The 24,838-nt window shown below is 36.9% G+C and overlaps 2 protein-coding genes across 5 annotated transcripts in view; one reads left to right on the top strand and one right to left on the bottom strand.

Annotated features, from left to right (window-relative positions):
• The window catches only part of TRIM23 (tripartite motif containing 23), a 35,633-nt gene extending 33,063 nt beyond the window's left edge, over positions 1-2,570 (bottom strand). For all 3 annotated transcript variants that reach the window (XM_008049776.1, XM_021708420.1, XM_008049777.2), the window contains exon 1: positions 2,383-2,570. In XM_008049776.1, the coding sequence (XP_008047967.1) occupies positions 2,383-2,463 (81 nt within the window). In that variant the 5' untranslated portion in view covers positions 2,464-2,570. The remainder of the gene's footprint in view (positions 1-2,382) is intronic.
• A 254-nt stretch (positions 2,571-2,824) lies between these two features.
• Positions 2,825-24,838, top strand: part of TRAPPC13 (trafficking protein particle complex 13) — a 46,375-nt gene continuing 24,361 nt past the window's right edge. Inside the window, exons 1-4 of one of the 2 annotated variants that reach the window (XM_021708416.1) lie at positions 2,825-3,249; positions 21,381-21,449; positions 22,004-22,103; positions 23,120-23,204. In XM_021708416.1, coding sequence (XP_021564091.1) covers positions 3,204-3,249; positions 21,381-21,449; positions 22,004-22,103; positions 23,120-23,204 — 300 coding nt within the window. In that variant the 5' untranslated portion in view covers positions 2,825-3,203. The remainder of the gene's footprint in view (positions 3,250-21,380; positions 21,450-22,003; positions 22,104-23,119; positions 23,205-24,838) is intronic. The other variant, XM_008049773.2, reaches the window with a different exon arrangement.

Genomic DNA, 24,838 nt, shown 5'->3' with positions numbered 1-24,838 from the left:
CGGGAAGAAAAAAGTTTTACTTTATCAAATTCAATTAAATACAGAAAAGATATTCACAACATAATCAGATATAAACACATTTAATAAATGTTCTCATTATTGTGATACTATCGTAAATGTGTTTGACAATAAACTGATATATATTATCTATATTAAAATTTTATTTAGTTTATTTATATCATATATCTCTGACCCCATGACTATACAAAAGAACTTATTCATGTTGCTACTATAGATTTTTTTAAAAAGCACTAATACAATTCCATCGATCAGTAAATCAAAAGCGGATGCAAAAAAGCCAAAGAAACCTTCAAACTTATTACATGTAAATCAAATTTTAACAAACCAGATTATATTTTTAAAAGACTAAGAAGGCTCACTAAGTAAAATAAACTCTGTGATTCATTTTTAAATGTAAATCATTTGGCCAGGCTCGGTAGCTCAGCCTGTAATCCCAGCACTTTGGGAGGCCGAGGTGAATAAACTGTCTGAGTCTGCTGGTTCGAGACCAGCCTGGGTAACTTGGCAAAACCTCATCTCTATAATAAATAAATAAAAAATTAGTCGGGCATGGTAGCACACTCCTGTAGTTAGGCTACTTGAAAGGCTGAGGCAGAAGGATTGCTGGAGCCCAGCAGGTCGATGCTGAGGTGGCCAACAGTGTGCCACCGCACTTCAGCCTGGGCGACGGAGTGATACTTCAAATCAAAAGTAATAATAATAAATGTAAATTATTTAACAATATCAGATGTTTGTGCCTTTGTTTTTCCTAATGATCAAAAATTCTATCATTATCTATTTGTTCATTAAGCAAGAGGTCATTTTACACAGTGTTAGCATTACATACTTCAATCTTTACCTTCCAATAAGTACTTCTTGCTTTCATCTATAAAAAAGACAATGAGACTTTTTAAAAAAATGTATCCCTCCATACCCACTGCAAATTATGTCATGATAAACTTGTCAAAAAGAACTGTATTATTTCACAACTCAGGGACATTTTGTATTTTAAAATGAAAATATACAGGGTGAGCCTCTAATATATCAAAATCTGTGCTGTAACAAACTGGAGTCACATCAGGCTTTGGTACACTTTTGAGATTATAAGACAAAGTAACAAAAATGGAAACTACAATGATGCCGATTTCAGTTATAAAATCAAACTTCTTAAGCTTCAAGTTAATTTACAAAACATTCTGCAGGTATCCTCTACTTAGCAAAAGTACAATTCAACAAATAAAATCTAACTACACAACATGTCTAATAATGAAGGTTCCTCTGCATCTCAGACATGCTGTGTATCTTCAGAATAACTTTATTAGTATATAAGAGTCAATTAAATCAACAACCACCAATATTAAAGTAAAACCAATATTAAGCGAAAAATCATAGGTGTCTATTATTCATGATATTAAAATAACTTCTGGTGTTATCTGGGTCAGTGGTTCTCAATCCTGGTTGCACATTAAAATCACTTCTGGATTTTACTGATGGTAACCTAATCAGAATTGGAGGCAGAGGAGTGCATCAGTAGTGTTTAAAAAGTCCTCAGTGGATATGTAGACAAAAATGAGAATTACCCATCTCCTAGATTATAGCTGATCCTGCAGGTTACTCTAAGAACCAATTTGATCAATCCTCCCCCTTCGAGAGTTTTCTGTACATACAGGGGAAGAAAAAAAATGAGTTCCACGTATTTTTTTTAAAAAATAAATTCATTTTGAAGCATTTATGCATGGTAGACTCTCAAACTTCAAGCATTAGCCCAGTGTTAACGCTCAATATGATGCAGTTGGAGACTTCTGAAAAGTGTTGATAGACTGTACTACTAAAGGGGGAGAGGGCAGCTCAACCAATAATAGATGTCTGATTACAGAACTGGTGCATTCGTGAAAAGATGCACAGACTTTATGCATAGACTTTATGGAGTCAACCCTGGGCTCTGTCACACCCTGTGTTACCCTAAACCTGGGTTTCTTCCCGGTAAAATGGGAATTAACCACCACCTCATACGTAGATAACGAGCTGAAACATCTAACTTAATGCCTTCCCATTATAATAGCTCAATTTATACTTTTAAAATAAGCTAATTAACGCCTGTTGAGCTTAAAGACCAGTCCAGGTCCCTCCCACAGGTTCACAAGCCCCCTTTTCACAAACGTCCCGACGTTGACATCTGTCAAGAGCAGAAGACCAGACAAGTGCAGGCTAACGGGAATAAAGGTCGCGGAGGGGAGGGAGGGCAAGACTTGCAAAGCCAAAAGGGGCCCCAAAGTCGCGCATTCGGCCCATGGAAGCCTGGGCCGCGGCAATGCCGCCAGGTCTCCAGGATGAAACGAAGGGAGGCCGATGGTGCAGAACAGAGCACGCGGGGTCCCTCACCTTCACCACGGCGGCCCCTCGACTGCCCTGCCGGCCGCCGTCTAGTCCCGCTCCAGGCTTGTTTACCACCAGGGTAGCCATCGTGGGAGGAGCGGCGCAGCAGATGCGGCCTCCAAAGCCCTCAACTGAGAGGCGGAGTCGAGCCGCCTTCCCAGAGGTCTCCGCGCGCTCCGCTGGCGCGCAGGCGCAGTGGGGCCCGGGGCGCCGCTCCGACGACCTCTTCGCTCCTCCCCCCGTCAGCCATTGGCCGTGTGGTTGCACGGCCTTGCGCAGAGGCAGTTATTTTTTTATTGAGTCTGAAACGGGTGGAGGAAAGATAGTTAAGGGGAAAAAAGAGGGTAAGACAGAATTAGAGCTCTGGAGTGAAGCTCCCGCTCCTGGAATGACTTCTCCAATTGCATTCCAGCTGGGGTATAAAGTGGCGGGGGCAGGGTGCGGCATCATCTCCCTGCATGCAATGCGATTTTTGTATAAACTACAAATCCCAGCATGCCGCTCGCTTCTTTTCACTTGTGTAATGTAGGCGTTTGGGAACCTGGGTACTGTTGCCGAGCTGTGGTTTCTTGCAGTCGCCGATGTGTGATTGCACTTGGGAAACAGAATATTTTGTGTATAAGAGACAAGGGATGGGCTGGTGAAAAGAAGCCGTTGGGTTTGTAAAGGTCTTTGTCAAAAGAGAATTAAAGGTACCAAGAGCAGAGAGAAGCTGTCGTGAGTACATTTGACGCCCGGCCTTCCTGCACGCGCGGTGATTGTCCGCTTCCGGGCCAAGTTGAACCTCTTGAGCCCCCGTAGGCAGCGGGTCCAAAGTGCCGGCCAAAATGGAAGTGAATCCCCCCAAACAGGAGCACCTGCTGGCGCTGAAAGGTAAACTTTTTTTGCGAACCTGAGTCTCCCTATTTTGCTTGCTTCCCTTTTCTGTTTCTAAAGCCTTTGCCTTGTAGGCCTTGACCTTCTTAAACACCCAGTGCTCGCCCTCCTGCTCTGTCTCTTGGCGCCCAGTGGAAGGAAGCGCTTTCGCCTCTTTGCTTTTTTAGGTTTAAGAGCCGCCTTCTAGAATGAAGTAGATAACTTGGTCAGTCACTCTGATCTGTGCTGCCGCAATCACCCGATTTTAGCCGCAGAAACTGACGTCCAGTCCCACTGAAGAGAGAGCTCTGTAAGCCAGGATGAATTACAGCCAGCAACTGAAGTGGTTTTTCCCTCTCTCTCTTGTCTCTTAGTGTGGCACTGACGAAGTTATTGGGCTTCCGCTTTATCTGCACAATTAGTATCGCATGACAGCAGTGTCAAGGATTTAACAGTACGTAGTACTACAACACATAACGTAGATTTGTTAAAACATACTTCGGATTACTTCGGAGAACTGTGTATGTGGGAAATGTGTCTAAAATCTCACGTCAACATTAATTTTTTTGTACTCGGCAATTTTGACTTTGGTTACTTAATTAGATCATTATTTAGGAAACACCGGGACAGATTTTTTTTCGAAATGCTTACCTATTTTCCGAAAACCTTTTATTTGAAATGTTTTCAGCCGTTTCATTTATTTTCTACTACAACAAATGCACCTTTTATTTCTCAGAGGCGCTAGTATGTAGTTGACAATACTTTCTTGCACTGAGCTGAGGAAATGCTCTAAATCGACATTTGAATTCGGTTGAATTGCTCTTACCTTACTTAAGGCATCCATTCTGAGGGACTCTTTATCCCTCCCATTATGATGTAGGCATCACACATTCCAGAAGCTTCCCCCATTTGTAACATAAAATCATATGATGGCTGGAGTCAACAAGATTTCTCCGTGTAACAGAGAAGCTTGTAATATTAAATAATTTTAATTTAAATAATTGTAATACTGAATAATTAAATAATGTTAAATCGTTTGTAATATTAAATAATGTAGCGATGGGACCTGTTAGTTTAGCTTGAGCAAATGATCTGACTAAAATGGATTGTTACCATGGAGAAAAGGGGAAGTGAGAAAAGGAACTAATGTCATGTTCTTTCTCTCTCAATCTCACTTCAAGTATGTGGAATAGATAGTACTTATCTCTCAGAGTTTAAGTACTTTTCCAGAATCACATATCCAGTAAGTAATTGCTGCAATTTAACAACACAAGGCCTGCTTCCATCTTTCCAAGATGCCATGTTGCTTCCTAATGAATGAAACAGCATTTTCAAAGATCATTCCTTGACTAACTGCTTTGATGGGAATTTGAAGCAATTCTATTAGCTGGTAGGTGAGATTTATTCAAATTAGAAGCTACTAATTTTAGTAATATGTAGACCAACTGCCACTGGGAATTTTTAGTTTTTTGTTATTCTTTATTTTTCAAAACAGAAGATACCTAGGAAAGAGTACTTAAGCAGCCTAAAAGGATTAAAATTCATTGATAGTTTCAGTTTTATTAAACCTCTTTGGTACTATTCTTTCCCATTGTCCTAATCAAGAATTTTCAAACATTTTAATTTTAATCATGTTGGGTGCCAAATATGTCACTTTAAATGGTCATTTACGTTTACTTTCTTGTATTTAATATGTGAAATGTTAAGATACTATCTTGTTACTCTTGAAGAGAAAAATTTTTTTTTTTTTTTTTTTTGAGTTGGAGTCTCACTCTGTCACCCAGACTGGAGTGCAGTGGCCGCTCCCGGCCACCGCAGCCTCGCCTGCTGGGCTCCGGCGATCCTTCCGCCTCAGCCTTCCGAGTAGCTGGAATTACAGGCGCGCGCTACCACGACCGGCTAATTTTTTGATTTATTGTAGAGATGAGGTCTCGCCAAGTTGCCCAGGTGGGTCTCGAACCCGCGGGCTCAGGCAATCCACTCACCTCAGCCTCCCAAAGGCGCGGGATTACAGGCTGAGCCACCGAGCCCGGCTGAGAAAATTTTTATTTAAAAGAAGCTCTCACAACTTAAATTGTCTCTTGAGTATAACAATAAGTTCAGACTGTTAACAGTGGAAAAATTCTCAGTGTCATATTTACAATCTGAAAGTGTAAGGAAGAGGGGGGAGAAAAATTAATGCATTATTAATTCTTGAAAGAATATATCTAAAGCCATATTAAAAATTATGGATGTTAAGGATCATATTTAAGCATTTGAGAGTTGTCAGATCTGTTAGTGGACATTAATAGTAAGTAAAAAGGGAAGCCTAACTTGCAAATCTTTGAAGTCTCTATTCTTTTTTTTTTTTTTTTGAGTTGGAGTCTCACTCTGTCGCCCAGACTAGAGTGCAGTGGCCGCTCCCGGCCACCGCAGCCTCGACCTGCTGGGCTCTGGCGATCTTTCCGCCTCGGCCTTCTGAGTAGCCGGAATTACAGGCGCATGCTACCACACCCGGCTGATTTTTTTTTTTAATTTATTGTAGAGATGAGGTCTCGCCTGCCCAGGCGGGTCTCAAACCCACGGGCTCAGGCCCACACACCTCAGCCTCCCAAAGGCGCGGGATTACGGGCTGAGCCACTGAGCCTGGCTTGAAGTCTCTATTCTTGAGCCTATGCATTTTATACTGTACTATATGTTTTCAGTGACACAATTTGGGGGCAACTTCAGGATTCTGTGTTCAAAGAGAAAAAGTAAGTGTCTAGATTTGTTTAATTCCTCCTCCAAATTGGAATTCAGGAGCCATGGCACCAGTGTCTCAATACTGCTTAATTGCCTGGGTTATAGAGAGAAGATTTTGTCACAAAATCAGTTCCTAGCATGGGTAAAATGCAAACTTAAACTATTTACTACTGGGAATGAGATAAAATCATTAAGTATTCTATCTCCATATTTCCTTGGTAGAATCCATATAATTTTAAAGTATAAAATGCTTCATTTTCTTCCAGATAGATCAAAATGTACAGTAATATTGTTCACAATTTAGATGTCTAATTTCTAAATGTTACATTTCTAACATTCTAAATGTCACAAATTTCTTTCAAATTTCTAAATGTTACATTTTTGCTATCTTTATATGAATCCAATTATTTTGAGTCAGTAATTTACTCTTTATTTCTACTGTGGTCTTAAGATTATTACTATTTAATATACTGATACTTACAAGTCCTTTATTTCTATTGAGTTAAGCATGTTGACTACTGGCATTTTTAAGGTGGAAGTGATCTTATAGGGCATCTAATTCAGATCCCTTATTTTAGTGAGAGAAAGGATTTTCAGATTTGTGAATTACACTTATATTTACCAATAGCACTTTGGTAAAATATCATATTGGGATTGGATCCCTACCATATCTTATTTTTTGCAATACTTTCACTTTAGGTCCTGTTTCCCTCTGATTTGGCAAGAGACAATCTTGTAATAATAAATTACATTCTAGCTCTGAGGAGCTCAGCTAAGAAATTTTCTCTTCATTAAGAGTAACTGGATTGCTGCAGAATGACGACAGAAGTAATATTACATTATCGACCATATGTGAGTGATCCCACACAACTGCTAAAAATTGCAGAAAAAGCAATTCAAGACTTTCCTACTCGTCCGCTATCAAGATTTATTCCATGGTTTCCACATGATGGGTCCAAGCTTCCACTCAAACCTAAAAGATCACCACCTCTGATTTCTGGAGAGACAGCAGAAGATATGAAACAGTACTTAACCATTTCAGAACATGATGTTAAGTCACAGAGTTATGATTGTACAGTAGATCTGTTGGAATTTCAACCTAGTTTGAAAAAGCAGCACTTAATCTGCTTACATACACTGAATGAACAGACTAATTCCGAAAATCTGAATAAACAAGCAGAAAAAAGAAAACAACACAATGAAAGGTCTTGGAGTGTATCACTTCCCAGCAATAGTTGTACTGAAAAGGTTTTTCCTTTGTCTAAAAAATTGCAAGATAGTTTAAAGGCACTAAATTTACATTCACTTTATAGAGCAAGATGGACAATAGAACACACTATTTGTAACAACCAAGCTCTGGAAGACATTTGGGCAAAACTCAATCAAATTATCAGACACAATGAACTTCCATCTTGTAATGCTACAATTCAGAGACATTTAGGCCAAATATGGGTGTTCTGTGATATTATGTACTGTGAATATGTGGGAAATCTTCTTAAAGGAAGATTGGCTCTTACTGGAAAAATTAATTTATTTGTGCATAAATATGGTGTTATTTTTAGTATGTAATACATTCCACTGACTGTCAAAAAGAAGAATCTGGCCAGGCGTTGTGGCACACGTCTGTAATCCCAGCACTTTGGGAAGCCAAAGGGGGAGGATTGCTTGAGCCCAGGAGTTTAAGACCAGCATGGGCAACATGGTGAGACCCCATCTCTACAAAAAATACAAAAATTGGCCAGGCATGGAGGTGCACACCTGTAGTCCCAGGTGAAAGGATTGCCTGAGCCTGGGAGATTGAGACTGCAGTGAACTATTCTTATGCCACTGCACTCCAGCCTGGGTGACAGAGTAACACTCTGAGACTCTGACACACACACACAAAGAAGAATCTTCTGAATGAACTGAGTATGGAATAAAATAAGTTTTTATTGATTTTTACATTTTTAATGACTTTTTTAAAACCCTTTCCTATATAGCCTGTTTATTCTTAACATTGTAGAAAATAATTGTATGGTAATATGTGTACAGTTTGTGTCCCGAAATAAATTTTGGGTAAATTCCTAGGCTTATCAATTAAACCAAGAACTTTCTACAGTATGCTTATCAGTAACCTTCTTTTAAATGAATTGTGATGAATTATTGTGTATACTGAATTTCAAGGTAAAATGTTCTGTTCTTTTTGTTTTGTTACTTTTCCAGTGATTGAATTAGATATTTTTATGAATTAAGGTAAATAGTTTGAATTGTGGCAAATCTCTACAGTCTAATTTTATTTTTTCTTTACTCATCTGAAGTGTAATGATTTTTTAAAAAAAATAAAAACTAAAAACAATTCTCTTGGGAATACTATTCAAGTGGCATGAATGCAGCTCAAAGTGGGGGACCTTCCCAGATTCTTAATGATCTTCCCAAAGATAGGTAATAAATAATAGTTGATATGTTGTTTTGAAGCAAGGACACAAAAAGTATAATTCGCCTATGACTGTGATGTGTCTTTAAGACTATATCCTGTTTTGAAGGAAAGTATCCAGTGTGGATAAGAAATCAAGTTATTCTTTGTTTATACTAGTACAGGTAATTCAATCTTGATGACTTTAGTGCTGATTATTACTTGACTGATTATTGGAGTCATATGTTTCCCACAAGAAAAATGTTGAAAACTAGATTTACACAGCATACCCCATGTGATTAATAGACTAAAAGTGTTATAAAACACACTAGCACAAGGGTAGTGTCGCCAGACATTGGATACTGCTCAGGGAGAGAGAGAAGAGGGAGGTGGAGCACATGAAAACATACTGAGTACCTGGTCCGCTGTCAGGGGCGAGAGCTCCAGCTAGAGGCCCAAACCTTACCTGCATGCAATCTACTTAGTAATAAATCCCCACTAGTACCCTACAACTCTAAAAATTATTTTTAAAAAGGAAGTTTTGTAAAAGCATGTAAGCATGCATTAACAAATGTAAATGCCCACCTTGTGCTAGTTGCTGGGATATAATAGGGAAGGAGACAAACTTGGACCCTGCCTTCACGGGGTTACTACTGTTAAATCAAACCAGCTCCCTGAGAAAAACCTGCAAGACTGCTCACTAGGAAGACAGAGACATGCTTGCCTTGTAGCCCAGAGCCTAACATGGTAGAAACTCCATAATACAGCGTAAATAGGTCCTTTGGAGGGATTCTTCTTAGCCTGTGCTGGCTGAGGTTGCTTAAAATACAAGGAGTCCACTAATTTTTAACTAAAGAGGTCTTTTCGTGATAGGATTCACTCTATACAAACACTTGTTTTTAATTACTTCTAGTGTCTTTTTACTCTCTCAAATGAGACTCCTGTCTAGAAAATAATCGTGTGTATGAATGCTTCCAAAAGTCATCAACTGAAAAAAAACACTGCGCCTTGGGAGGCTGAGGTGAGTGGATTGCCTGAGCCCGCAGGTTCGAGACCCGCCTGGGCAGGCGAGACCTCATCTCTACAATAAATCAAAAAATTAGCTGGGCGTGGTAGCACATGCCTGTAATTCCGGCTACATGGAAGGTTGAGGCGGAAAGATCCCCGGAGCCCAGCAGGTCGAGGCTGCGGTGGCCGGGAGCGGCCACTGCACTCCAGTCTGGGCGACTGAGTAAGACTCCAACTCAAAAAAAAAAAAACACTGGAGGATTGGGGGAATTTTCAAAGCAATTCTTTGGTAACTCCTTTTTCTCATTTCTTCCCACTGTTGAATCAAGAATGCTGGAGAAACCTTAAGAAGTTTTGCCTTAAGAAGTTTTGCCAGTGAGCTTGCAAATAGGGGTTGGTAGGCAATCATAAGTGGTGCACTTGATTTTTATTGTTCAGATCTTATTTATCACAAGGCCATTAATCAGTGGTTAAAAATTAGGTAGTCCGCCAGGCTCAGAAGTGCCTGTAGTCTCAGCTACTTGGGATGCTGAGGTAGGAGAATCTTTTGAGCTCAGGAGTTCAAGTGTAGTCTAGGCAGTTTAGCTTGCCTTTCTCAAAACAAAACAAAAGATATCATAATTACAGTGTTCTCTTATGATGCAGATTTATTATTTTGAAATGGTTATACATAGAACTGAAAATACAAGGTGTAGTCAGAGGTCACAAGATTCCTATGAGAAGTTTTATGGGGGGAGTGTGTTGTTTTGGGGAGAGTGGGCATTGCTTTGTTGCCCAACCTGTACTCCTGGGCTCAAGCAATCTACCTGCCTCAACCTCCCAAGAAGTTAGGACTACAGGTACAGATCCCATGCTGACTTCTTAAGAACTGTTTTAAATCCAAAAACCACACATTAAAAAGACCTTCTTTGTCTTCATATGTGGTAGATCTGAATTTTTCCAATTTACTCTATATAAATTGCTTTCCACCCCTCTGGAAAGCAATGCAATTCAAAACTGAAAAACTGAAAATTGAGTTTTATTTCAAATAGTGCCATGAAATTTTTTATGTTTTTATTTTTTTCTACCTGGACAGTACTTAAGAAGTAATCAAGGCCTAAGAATTTAGAGCTCACTGTTCTTTCTTTGAAGCCTTTTTAGAATATTTGGAAACTTAGGACTGGTGAATCTAGCACTAGCTAATGGGCCAAGCAATATATTAAGTTATTGACATGGAAATAAACTGAGGACACAAACAAGTATATAGGAAGGTACATCTGTTAGGACATTTGGTAATATACCACCAGCATTTATTCTCTATAAAAGTGGCGGCATTATCCTTATTTTTCTCTGATGAGCTGTTTATCTTCAAACATATGTTAACTAAAATTCAGAGGCAAAAGATATGGAGGGTGTCCGAATTGTGAGTTTTTGCTTTTGTTCTAGACTATTTGCCAACTTATCAAAGAAATTTTTTTCGAAATGTTTCAAGATGAGTAGGTACATAATGATTCACTTTGCCTTCATCTCAAAATGCGAAAAATGAATCCAAGATTCACAACTTGAATGCCTTCAGGAACCTTACTGTAGAATGCGGTAAGGACTTGAAATCTGAAGAAGATTCCACCTAATTTTTTAATATTCTGACCAATGAAGATGTTTGCAAGTTGATCTTGGCTCAGTTCACTAAAGTTTGTGGCCTCTCACCTATCTTTGTCTTAATTTACTGAAAACTTATCAAAAATTTTTCTAATGAGATTTTGGATGAAACAGGTTTCATAAATGAAATGTATATGTTTTGTGATTTCCACTGATAGTGTCTCTGGACATGGTACTGTGCAATGTGTGTAGTGAATATTTGGCATTCAACAAAAAAAAATCACATATTTTTTCCTCTTTATTTAGGAGACTGAACTGGATAACTTTTTATGACCAAGAATCTGCTTTAACATTTAAGACTATACAAAAATTGCTGTTTTATAACCAGTCCTTTTTTTATAGTTCTTCTGCCTGTTTTTTTAACCCTCCTTTTACAGGTTTCTGCTTTCTAGCTAATGTGTAATTTTGAGGTCTGTTAATTCATTATAAGACTGGAGGTAGTGCATTTTAAACTTGTTTTTGATAACAGCCTATTTTGAATTATCCTCTAGACAACTACAGTGAAACCCTACTTGATTCAAGGAATGAGATAGTTGTGTGTCAGTCACTAACTTAGTTTTCTCTGTTTTTGGTTAAGAATCTGCATGGATAAAAAATTGTCTTTATGTTATTTTCTTTGTGTTCTCGAGATGACTGTATTTCCTACCACCTACTTCCTTGTCTGTTGATTTTTACCCTTTTTTGACATTATGAAGAGAACAGGTGCTTTTCATACCAATTTGGGATCTTTTTATTTAGCTTGGAAGGTTGCTTCTTACCCACTTCGACCATCTCATGCCTTATCAAACCATAGGGATCAGGAAAAACTAAGCTTTACAGGACTTTTGTGCATAATAGAAGCTTGAGCCTATAATAGGCAAATAAATTGGCTACACGGTTGGGTGAACTCAAAGACACTTTTTAAAAAGAGTGTTTCAAGATTCCCTTGAGAGTATTTCCTGTTTATTTGCTCAGATACGGTTTCTTATAAAAAATGAATAAAATAACTAAGAAGAATTAGAAAATACCAACTGGAAAAATGAGCTTAGAGGGCAGCCCCTTCAGGTCCCCTCCCACTGTGGGAGCTTTTCTGTCCTCTCAATAAATCCTGCTTTCTCGCTTTAAAAAAAAATGAATTTAGAATTTGAGATATTTAAATTGAGAGAAACTGCCTCCTATAGATCACTTTCAGGGAAGCATTTTATTTCCTTCAGGTTCTACTTAATTCTTTTCATCTGTTTTCCTAGTTAAAAACACCACTTCAACCACTTCACTCCTGTGTCATTGATCTGTAGCTAATTAATACTCTGAATAGAGTCCTACTTTGAATTCCCATGGGATATTTCTGACAAGGTGTGACATTGCAGGTTTGTGGCCACAGTCTTAAAATAACTATGATAGAGAATTACTTTTGGACAGAGTGAAATCACCTGGGCTCAAATCTAGGTGGTTAATCTGTTGTATAACCCTTTGTATGCAAATTATGCCCTCCAGACATTGTTGGTGCCCTATCTATACAATGGGTTAATGACAATAACAACCTTCTAGAGTAGTCATGAGAATTAAATGGGTTAATGCTCATAAAGTATGTAGCATAATACCTGACAACTAGTAAATATTCAGTTAATGCTAGCTATACAAAGTAACTTCAGAAATCTTAAGGTTAGCATTTGTTGACTATTTCAAAAGACAGCTACTTAATATAACAGATTGTTTAATGGCTTCAATCCATGAAACTCACACCTTCAAAATAATGCCATTTACTTGGGAACTTTAGTGGAATGCTGTTCTTTCATTCAGCTAAGATCTATAGAATATAGAACTATGTCAATCATGGAAGCTACAGAACTGAACATGGTACATAAGAACCTATACCTCATGGAGTTTGGAAAGCAGTGTTATAAACAAATAAATAAATATGGTTCATGGTATAATCAAGGTACCATGAGAGAAACAGAATGAGCTATTTTTTTTCTGAAAAAACATTTAAGCTGAGACCAGAATGAGAAAGGTATTAAATTTGATATGAACACTATAGCAAATTAGTAGTTAACATCTTCACATATGCTAGTGAACACTACTCATATTGTGAATGGACCATATAGATAGTCTTTATAATTTTTTGGTTTTGATTTGGTATAAGAACCTATACCTCATGGAGTTTGGAAAGCAGTGTTATAAACAAATAAATAAATATGGTTCATGGTATAATCAAGGTACCATGAGAGAAACAGAATGAGCTGGGTTTTTTTCTGAAAAAACATTTAAGCTGAGACCAGAATGAGAAAGGTATTAAATTTGATATGAACACTATAGCAAGTTACCCACTTACCAGTGAGAACGTGCAGTGTTTGGTTTTCTGTTCCTGCGTTAGTTCACTTACGATAATGTTTTCCAATTCCATCCAAGATGCAGCAGAATACATTATTACATTCTCTTTGATGGTTGAATAGTAATCCATGGTGTGTGTGTGTGTGTGTGTGTGTGTGTGTGTGTGTGTGTGTGTGTGTGTATCACATTTGCATTATCAACTGATGAGTTGGTGGCACGTAGGTTGATTCCATATCTTTTAAATTGTGAATTGTCAGCCGGGCTCAGTGGCTCAGCCTGTAATCCCGCATCTTTGGGAGGCTGAGGTGAGTGGATTGCCTGCGCCTGCGGGTTCGAGACCCGCCTGGGCAGGAAGACCTCATCTCTAAAATAAATCAAAAAATCAGCCGGGCGTGGTAGCGCATGCCTGTAATTCCGGCTACTCGGAAGGCTGAGGTGGAAGGATCGCCAGAGCCCAGCAGGCGAGGCTGCGGTGGCCAGGAGTGGCCACTGCACTCCAGTCTGGGCAACAGAGTGAGACTCCAACTCAAAAAAAAAAAAAAAAAAATTGTGAATTGTCCTATGATAAGCAGACAAGTGCAGGTGTCTTTTTTGTTTAACAATCTTTGTGCTGTTGGGTAGATACCTAATAGTGGGATGGCTGGATCAAATGGTAGATCTGCTTTTAGTTCTTTGGAAAATCTCCATATCAATTTTCATAAAGGTTGTGCTAATTTGCATTCCTTCCAACAGTGTATTCATGTTACCTTTTCACTGCATCCATGCCAGCATCTGTTGTTTTGAGATGTTTTAATAATGGCCATTCTTACTGGAGTAAGGTGGTATCATTGTGGTTTTAATTTGCATTTCCCTGATGATGAGTGATATTGAGCTTTTTTTCATATATTTGTTGGCCACTTGTATATCTTCTTTTGAGCAATATCTGTTGATGTCATTTACTCACCTTTTAATGGGGTAATTTGCTTTTGTTTGTTTGTTTTGCTGATTCATCTGAGTTCTTTGTGGATTCTGTATGTTAGTCCTTTGTCAGATGTATAGTTTGCAAATATCTTCTCCCATTCTGTAGGTTGCCTGTTTGCTCTGTTTTTGTTTTTTTTCTGTGCAGAAGCTTTTTAATTTAAGTCCCACTTATTTATTTTTGTTTTAGTTGCATTTGCTTTTGGGATTTTAGCCATAAATTCTTTGCCTAGGCCAATGTTCGTAAGTTTTTCCTAGGTTTTCTTCTAGGATTTTTATGGTTTCGGGTCTGACATTTAAGTCTTTAATCTATCTTGAGTTAATTTTTGTATTTGGGGAGAAATAGGAATCAAGTTTCATTTTTCTGCATGTAGCTATCCAATTTTCCCAGCACCATTTGTTGAATTGGGTGTCCTATCCCCAGTGTATGTTTTTGTCTGCTTTGTCAAAGATCAGTTGGTTGTAGGTATTTGGGTTTATTTCTGGATTCTCTATTCTGTTCCATTGGTCCATGTGTCTGCTCTTGTACCAGCATGCTGTTTTGGTTACTATAGCAGCCTTGTAGTATAATTTGAAGTCAAGTAATGTGATGCTTTCAGCTTTGGTCTTTTTGCTTAGGATTGCTTTGACTATTCTGACTCTTTTTTGGTTCCATATGAATTTTAGGGATTTTTTTTTTCCTAATTCTGTGAAAAATGACATTGGTTGTTTGATAGGGATTGCATTGAATCTGTAGATCACTTTGTGCAATATGTTCATTTTAATAATGTTGATTCTTCCAATCCATGAGCATTGGATGTTTCTCCCTGTGTTTGTGTCCTCTGCAGTTTCTTTCATGAGAGTTTGTAGTTCTCCTTGTAGAGATCTTTCACCTCCTTGGTTAAATATATTCCTAGGTATTTTACCTTTCTGGCTACTATTGTAAGTGGACTTGAGTTCTTGAACTGATTCTCAGCTTGTATGCTATGGTGTATAGCAGCGCTACTGATTTATGTGAGTTGATTTTGTATCCTAAAACTTTACCAAATTCATGTATCCAGTTTAGGTGTCTTTAGGAGGACTCGTTAGGATTTTCTAGGTGTAGAATCATAATGTTAGCATACAGAGATCGTTTGATTTCCTCTTTTCCAATTTAGTTACCCTTTATTTCTGTTTCTTGCCTGGTTGCTCTGGCTAGGAATTCCAGTACTATGTAGACTAGGAGTGGTGAAAGTGGACATCCTTGCCTAATTCCAGTTCTGAGGAGAGTGTGTTCAACTATTCTGTGTTGGGGATGACATTGGCTGTGGGTTTGTCATATATATGGCTTCTATTATTTTGAGGAATTTTTCTTCTGTGCCTATTTTGCTGATGCTTTTTTATCATGAAGGGATGCTGGATTTTAGCAAATATTTTTTTCTGTGTCTATTGAAATAATATGATTTTTGCTTTTAATTCTGTGTATGTATTGGATCATATTTATTAACTTGCATATGTTAACCATCCTTGCACCTTGATTATGGTGGATTATTTTTTTCTGTGCTGTTGAATTCAGTTTGCCAATATTTTGTTGAGTATTTTTGCATCTATGTTCACTAGGATAGTGGTTTGTAGTTTTCTTTTTTTGTTGGTGATACTGGTTTTGTAGAAGTTAGAGAGAATTCTTTCCTCTTCAGTCTTATGGAATAGCTTCAGTAAAATTGGTGCCAGTTCTTTGAAAGTCTGGTAGAAAATTTAAAAAGAAAGAAAAGAAAAAGAAAAAAAATAGTCTGGTAGAATTTGGCTGTGAATGCATCAGGTCCTAGACTTATTTTTTCTGGGAGACTTTTAGTTACTGTTTCAATCTCACTACTCATTATTGGTCTGTTCAGGGATTTTATTATTTCCTGATTCAAGGTTAAGGGATTGTATCTTTCCAAAAAATGTAACTGATTACTCTGAATTTTCTAGTTTGTTTGCATAGAGGTGTTCATAATAATTTCAAATTAACTTTTGTATTTCTGTGGTATTGATTGTGATGTCTCCATTTTTATATCTTATTCAGCTATTTGAATCTTTGTTTCTTAATTAGATAGTGGTCTATAATTTTGTTTATCCTTTCAAAGAACCAACTTTTTGTTTCATTGATCCTTTGTATTTTAGGGGTGGAGACGTTCCATTTCATTTAGTCTGCTCTGATCTGTATTATTTATTTTCCTCTGCTAGCTTTGAGTTTGATTTGTTTGTGGTTTTTCATTTCCTTGAGGCATGACTTTGGGTTGTCATTCTGTGATCTCTCAGTCTTATTAATGTACGCCTTAAGCACTATACATTTTTCTCAGAGCACAGCTTTGGTTGTAGTCCAGATAACTTGTTTTGTTGTTGTCATTTGTTTCAAGGAATTTTTAAATTTCCATCTTTATTTCATTGTTGACCTAAGGATTATTTAGGAGAAGATTGTTTATCTTCCATGTTTTTGTTTGGTTTTTGTGAGTTCTTGGAGTTATTTTCTAGTTTTATTCCACTGTTGGCTGAGACGGTGCTTGATTTTTTACTTTCTTTGAGATTATTGAAACTTGATTTTGGCCTATGAATGTTCCACGTGCTGCTAAGAAAAATGTATATCCTATAGTTTCAGGGTGGAATGTTCTATAGATGTCTGTTAGATCTATTTATCTAGGATTCAATTTAAGTCCAATGTTTCTTGGTTGACTTTCTACCTTGATGATCTGTCTATTGCTGTCTTTGGAATGATGCAATCTCCCACTATTATTGTATTGCTGTCTATCTCCTTTCTTGGGTCTAGTAGAATTTGTTTTATGAAGCCAGGGGCACTGATGTTAGGAACATATGCATTTAAAATTGTTATATCTTCTTGTTGGATTGATACCTTTATCAATATGTAATAACCATCTTGTCTTTTTTGACTTTTGTTAATTTAAAGTCTGTTTTATCTGATAGGAGAATTGCTACTCCTGTTCATTTTTGGTTTCCTTTGTGTGGAATATTTTTTCCCACTCATTTACCTTGAGTCTAAGGGGTCTGTGTGTGTGAAGTGGTTCTCTTGAAGGCAACAGATCTTTGAATTGTGTTTTTTAATCCATTCAGCCATTGTGTATCTTTTAAGTGGGGCATTGAAACCATTTATGTTCAGCATTCAGGGTTAATAATGATATGTAAGATACTATTCCATTCTTCATACTGATTGTTACCTAGTTATTTTTTTTCTCTCTATTGTGTTATTGTTCTATATGCCCTGTGAGCTTTATGCTTTCTAGTGTTTTACTGCTGGTGTATTTCGATCTTTTATTTTAATACTTAGAACTCCTTTGAATATTTTTTGTAGAACCAGTTTAGTGGTGACAAATTCTCTCAGCATTTGCTTGTCCGAGAAAGACTTTATTTCTTCTTTTTTAAAGAAATTTCATTTTGTGGGATTCAGAATCCTTGGTTGACTTTATTTTGTTTAAGGAGATTGAAGATAGGGCCCCAATTCCTTTTGGCTTATAGGATTTCTGCTGAGAAGTCGGCTGTTAGTCTGATAAGTTTGCCTTTGTAGGCTATTTTATGTTTTTGTCTCATTGCTCTTAGAATTCTTTCCTTCACAATAACTTTGCATAACCTGATGACTGTGTGCCTTGGGGATGACCTTCCTTCCTTCCTTCCTTCCTTCCTTCCTTCCTTCCTTCCTTTCTTTCATTTTTAAGTCAGGGCTTCACTCTGAGGCCTACGGTAGAATTCAGTGGCACGCTCTTGGCTCGCCACAGTCTCAACCTCCTGGGCTCAGGCAGTCCTCTGCCTCAGCCTCCCAGATAGCTGGGACGACAGGCACATGCCATTACACCCAGCTGCTTTTTTTTGTAGAGGCAAGGTTTTGCTATGTTGCTGGTCTTGAATTCTTGAGCTCAAGCAGTTGTCCCACCTCAGATTCCCAAAGTGCTGGGGTTACAGGCATGAGCCACCATGCCTAGCCAGTGATAACTTTTTGCAGTGAATCTTCTAAGGCTTCTTTGGACTTCTTTTATCTGGATGTTTAAATCTTTGGCAAGGCCATGGAAGTTTTCCTCAATTATTCTCTCAAATAGGTATTCCAAACCTGTTGTTTTTTTCTTTTTCATTAGGACACCTATGATTAAGTTTGGACATTTTACATAGTCCCACATTTCTTGGAGACTTTGTTCCATTCTCCTGATTCTTTTTTCTTTATTGTAGTCTGTTTGGATTAATTCAAAAGTCTTGTCTTTAAGTTCTGAGAACTTTTCTTCTACTAGTTCTAGTCTACTGTTAAAATGTTCCACTGCAGTTTTACTTCTTTAAATGATTCTTTCATTTCCAGAATTTCAGCTTATTGGTTTTTGTTTTTGATGCCTATATCTTTGGATTTTTTATCCATGTCCTGAATAGTTTTTTATATTTATTTATGTTGATTTGCAACTTTTGAGTCTCACAGAGGAGTTTTATAATTAACCTTTTCAATTCCATTCTGGAATTTCCAAGATTTCATTTCTGTTAGGTCCATTGCTAAAGTGTTAGTGTGGTCTTTTGGTGTTGTTGAAGAACTCTGTTTTTTCATATTGTCAGAATTATTTTTCTGGTTCCTTCTCATTTGGATAGACTATTTCTTTTCTCTTTTCTTTTTTCTTTTTTTCCTTTATTTTAAAGATGTGGAGTACAATTCAGGGTTAGGTATACAAATGTTCATTATACAGGTACCCTTGTTGATGAGGTGTGCCCCCCTCCCCTGGCAATTTCCCACTACTGCCAATCCTTTTCTTATATTATTATGATAATTGCTTAAGGTTCACTTATGAGTGGGGAGCATATGGTACTCTGTTCTTTGTTTCTGTGATAGATCACTGAGTATGATAGACTCTAAATCCATCCGAGTTGCTGTGAAGTCCATATATTTGTCCTTTATGACTGCATGATAGGGTAGACTGTTTCTTATTTGAGGTTAGCAGGGGTTGATGTAGGCACTGTAGAATTCTCTTGTTTCCATATAGCCTTTGTGTGGTGAGTTTCTCAGTTGCCAGCTGTGGCAGTGCTGTGCTGGATACCTGCACAGACTCAAGGCATCCTGAGTGTCCAGGGTGACTTGGATAGTGGTGTCAGCTGGGATCTGGGATATGACCTTCCCCAAAGCTGAGATATTATACCAGATGTAATGAGTGTGCCAGTTGACCACCAGCCAGGTGGTAGCCCTTTCAGGAGAGAGCCAGCTGCAACGTGGCTGTGTGCTTTCTGCTTGACCTGTGTTGCCCCAAGGAATTATCCAACTGACCTAAGTGATGAGTGGGGTTCACTGTCTTTTTTGAGCCTTTGACAGGAGTGTGGGGTGGGAGAAGTGCTCAGAATCTCTACCTTTGTGCCCTATTGGCTACCCCATTGGGGACTGGGAAGAAGTCTCTGACCACTGGGATACTGCTGCCATGTGTGCAAATCTACACAAAAGAGTTTACCTGAGGAGTGAAAGATTGCTAGGGCAAAGAGACCCACCTAGCTCCCTCACATTAGCCTTAGGCAGTCTGCATTCAGAATGTAAACGTACAAGCTGCCCCAGCCAGGAACTATACACCACAGCAGAGTTTGCATTTGGGGCTTATTCTCTCCTAGGCCAGTTAGAAAGCAACCACCAACAAGGGTAGAGTGACTGTAGCCACTCTTGCTTTGTTTCCTGCACCTCTACACTTGGATTTCAGTGGTGCACAACTGTGGGTAAGGCAGTTTCCCGTGAGGGACTGGAGGCCTGCAAGACTCAGGGCAAGTCCATGCCAGGAGCGCAGAATTCCTGAATTCCCCTGGCTCACCACCCCCACTGGTCCTGGAGGCTGCTTGTGGTTTGTGCAGTGATCCGGACAAGTCTAGCTACTTCCAGTCCAGGCTCATCAATTTTTCTCTTCTTTGTACTCTATGGAAATTATTGCTTCTTTGGTGAGTCATGGGCATGCTCTGGTTCCATTCCTCTCTTAGTGCTGAGGAAACTCTATTTTGGTTTACTTCATGGGACAAACACACTCTAGCTGTTTCTTGTCAGACATCTTAGTCCAGTCTCTCATATGATTTTTAATTGTGTGTTTTTGTCTTTATTTAGATGTAGTCAAATGACAGACTTTAAGTATAATGTACAATTTTTATTTTTAAATTAGAATATCCTACTCTGACTAGACTAGATTTATTATTCATTTTACTTTTTCTAATTTTCTGTGGATTAATTTTTGTCTGTTTAATTATTTGAACATGTATACTTTATTTGACACTTAAAATTAAGTTTTATTTTTCCAAATAGCTTGCCTTTTGTCTTACCACATTATAATGAATGATTCTTTTCCTTTTTGTTGATTTTTTTCTTTGCTGCATCCTAATCATTTTTTTTAAAAATTCTAAAATATCTGTATGGTCTTGTGTTCATAAGCCAATTAGCTGATTGTGAACTTAAATATGTTTTGATATATTATAAGTTCAGTTCTTCCTCATATTTTCTCATCAATTTCCTTGGCTTATTTACTTGTTTTTCTAGATAAACTTTAGACATATTCTGTCATGTTCCAAAAACAAATCTTAGTTTTGGTTGGAATTACACAAACCTGTGCATTAACTAATATTATAATAATTTTATACATAATTAATATTACTTAAAGAAACACTTATGAGCTTCTAGTGACCAGTGATTGTAGCTGAGAGATAAAGCTCACAAAGATCCCTTTGATATAAAAGTATTATTTTATATTTAAAATGATGTATCTAAATTTGTTTCCCTGACAGGCTAACGCTAGTTATTATTTAGTTAATATTGTTTACAATGAAGTCACCAGATTCTTTTAAGACCTTGTACTCCTAATATTCCTTAAACCTTAAAATTATTTATTTTCTACTTTTTCTATAATGAATGTATATTTTATTTGCATTTAGTTTTTATAATTCATAGGTCGCAAGTAAAAGCATAATTGTTCTCTTTTCTCACATATAAGTCTTTTTGTTACATATTAACATTTTTAGTAAATCACTGATGTGTAATAATCTTAGAAAGTATTTCATATTATATTTAGGAATTATTTAGATTATATTTTATATTTGTATAAAATTGGCAAATAGCATACACTGGATTTGAGAATATTAGTCAAAAGCAGTATTGATTTTTTGTTTTGTTTTACTTTCTTATTCACAGTGATGAGGTTGACTAAGCCTACTTTATTCACCAATATTCCAGTAACATGTGAAGAGAAAGACTTACCTGGTATGGCACATACTTTACTCTGTTTGCACCTAGGGAAAAGTTGAAACTTGAGTTGCCTGCATTGCCTTGGAATAAGCCTAGCCTTGCAAATCTTATGCTAATCCTTTGTTGGATTCTTTGTTGCTTTTTTTTGTACCATGAGAATGGTGGCCATCTAAATAACAGGCCTTCGTTATACTCCACAGTACTATTGATAGCCTATGGCAACAGAGACTTTTAGTTTGAGATACATTCATGTTCATAACACTATAAAAATTGCCTTTATCTTCAAATGTTTCATCAATGAATGCATTAGTATTCTCTTTAATTAGAATTATTGGTACTTTTTATGGTAAATTTTTTATTCCGTGATCTACATTTTTTTATTTCTAACATATTCTGTGAGATCAGAATTTTTTGACATGCCTTTGTTGTATTATAATCTAGAAATTAGAATTAAAATATAATTTCTGTTAAAAGAGGTTTTTGAAAAATATCTCTCTCAGCTATTTCTTTATGTAAGTAAAACTTATTTAAAAGGTAGGTATTAGAATTTTGTTTTTCTCTTGCTGCAGGAGATCTCTTTAACCAGCTGATGAGAGATGACCCTTCAACTGTAAATGGTGCAGAAATTTTAATGTTGGGAGAAATGTTGACATTACCACAAAATTTCGGGTAAGAATGATACATTCACATAAGAAAGGCAGCAAAATTTTAAAGCCATCACAAATCAAAAAATAACTATGGAATGAGGAAATGCTCATGGTCCATTTGAGTGGCAAAATAGTGATAAAAATTACATATTGTGATTCTTTTATTTTTTAAAAATGCACACCAAAAGAAAATGTTATTATTGGTTACTCAGATGACAAGATTTTATCTCTCTTCTTTAGATCATATTATATTTTTTAATGGCCATGTGTTGGTCTTTTAACTAATTTAAATTAAATGTCTTTTTCAGAAGCAGCTTATTTATTCGGGCTCATAGGCCTCTCCAAACATGAACTATCAGACTTATCAGCTAATTAGGGACTCTAATTTTTTAAATTTCACCTCTTGTTCTTACCTTTTTTATTATTCCAGCTTATGAATAAGGTAGAAACCTCTGGTTCCACTCTATTTGCAATTGAGAGAATTGAAGCAAAAAGGAAATTTTTAGTTGTTTTTTTTTAAATTTATAGAATATGGTCATTGTCTAGCGTCTTGAAAAATTTGGAAATATATTTATGTAAAAAGTATAAGACTATGTAAAGCAAAGCCCCTATTCATTTTTATTAGAATAACTTCAGAAATAAAATAAATTGTGTAAAATACCCCAAGATCAATTACTTGGGTCTTCTAGATTCAGGGCATAAATTATTTCAAAAATGGAAATTTGACTTTTTCAGTTACAGATCCTAAGACTTAGCATAGATCTGATTTCAGTGACTGTTATTTCTAGAGAGACTGGCATTTTGTACAGCAGTTGAGGGCCAAGATATATCATGTTTCACAGATTGCATTCATATTTTGAATTTCATTAGGTAATGAGTGAGTGGCCTAGTGTGAACAAAGGAATGTTGAAGCAGTATTTCACCAGCTCTCTATCCTTGAATGAACCTGTTTCCATTTGAAGTTCTTAGTGATATTCAAACAATATTTATGATAGAACCTGAATAGATTTCTACCTAAAAATGTATTTTATTTCATAGGAATATATTTTTGGGAGAGACATTTTCCAGTTATATCAGTGTTCACAATGACAGCAATCAAGTTGTAAAAGATATATTGGTAAAAGTAAGTAATGTCTTCCTTAAGATTTCTATTTTTTAACTTTGATTTCCATTATTATGTTTTTGGGCCTGTAAAAAAATCCATGTTTGATATTGGAGTTTTTCATTGTCACTAGCAAGCCTCAGTGAATGTCTAAAGGTATAAAATACTATGTTGGGCACAGAAACATTTTTAAGAGTTAGGAGGAAATTTCACTGGGGATTGGATCAACCAGAAAAGTTTATTGTAGGACAGGGAACTCGAGAAGATCTTCAAAGAATAGTAGGAGGCTGAGCTCAGTGGCTCATGCCTGTAATCCCAGCACTTTGGGAGGATGAGGCAAGAGGCCTGCCTGAGCAAGGAGTTCAAGACCAGACTGGACAAATGGCAAAACCTCATCTCTGCAATAAATAAACAAATTAGCTAGGCATGGTGGTGTGGGCTTATTATAGTCCTAGCTACTTAGAAAACTATGGCAGAAGGATTTTTTTCATTTATTGTAGAGCTGAGGTCTCGCTGCCCAGGTGGGTCTCGAACCCGCGGGCTCAGGCAATCCACTCACCTCAGCCTCCCAAAGGCGCGGGATTACAGGCTAAGCCACCAAGCCCAGCTCATTGCCTGTCTGTTTATAAGGCTTTTGAACTAAGTATCATTTTTACATTTCAAATGATTGAAAAGAAACAAAAGAATATTTCATGACATGTGGAAATTATATGAAATTCAAATTTCAGTGTCCATAAGTAAAGTTTTATTGATACAAAGCCATGCACATTCATTTTTCTGTTATCTGTGACTGATTTCCATCTACAACAGCAGAGTTGTATAGTTGGAACAGAGACTGTATGACCTGCAAAATCTGAAATATTTGTTATGCAGCTTTTCAAAGCAAAATTTGTCAGTCTTTGCATTCAATTATGAAAAGGTCTGATTTTCAAAGTTTTGAGAACATATCACTTTTGTTCTTGGCATATGGTTGGCATTCAGTAAATATTGGATTTATTTTTATAAGATAAATTAATAAATTAGCAAAGGCATAAAATTTCAGATAAGTCAGTATGCTAAAGATCAAATAATACAGTAACATACATGATCTAAAACATGAGTTTGTATTTTCTTTATTTTGTTTTAATTTCTATAATGGCAATAGTATTTAGGATAATAACAGCAACGGCTGTTTATTGAGCAGTGCAGTACCCACCAGGGATCTTCTTAGGCTCAACTAGACATTCAGACTCATGACATTCACATAAGCCATTTTTTTCACAACTCCATCTTTACAGCACAAGCCTTTTTTTTTTTTTTTTTTTTTTTTTGTAGGAGTCACTCACACTTTTTTTTTGTACTAACATATATTTCTCCTTCCATTGTTATCATGCGTGTCATATGAATATAAATTGTCATCTTATTTTGTCACCATCCATTTCTTCTGAAGCTGTTTTCACAGTGTTATTTAAATTCTGACTTTTGAAAATTTTTATTTACAAGTTTTTTGGATACATAATACTTGTACATATTTATGGGTACATGAAATATTTCGATACAAGTGAATAATGTGAAATGAATTAATCTGGGGAAACTGGAATATTCTTCACCTCAAACATGTATCATTTCTTTATGTTGGGAACATTCCATATCTACAAGTTACTTTGAAATGTGTA

The sequence above is a fragment of the Carlito syrichta genome, unplaced genomic scaffold (genome assembly GCF_000164805.1).
Source record: "Carlito syrichta isolate Samal-C Ts95f unplaced genomic scaffold, Tarsius_syrichta-2.0.1 Scaffold136712, whole genome shotgun sequence".
Taxonomy (NCBI): domain Eukaryota; kingdom Metazoa; phylum Chordata; class Mammalia; order Primates; family Tarsiidae; genus Carlito; species Carlito syrichta.
This window is presented reverse-complemented; position numbering and strand designations above follow the sequence as displayed.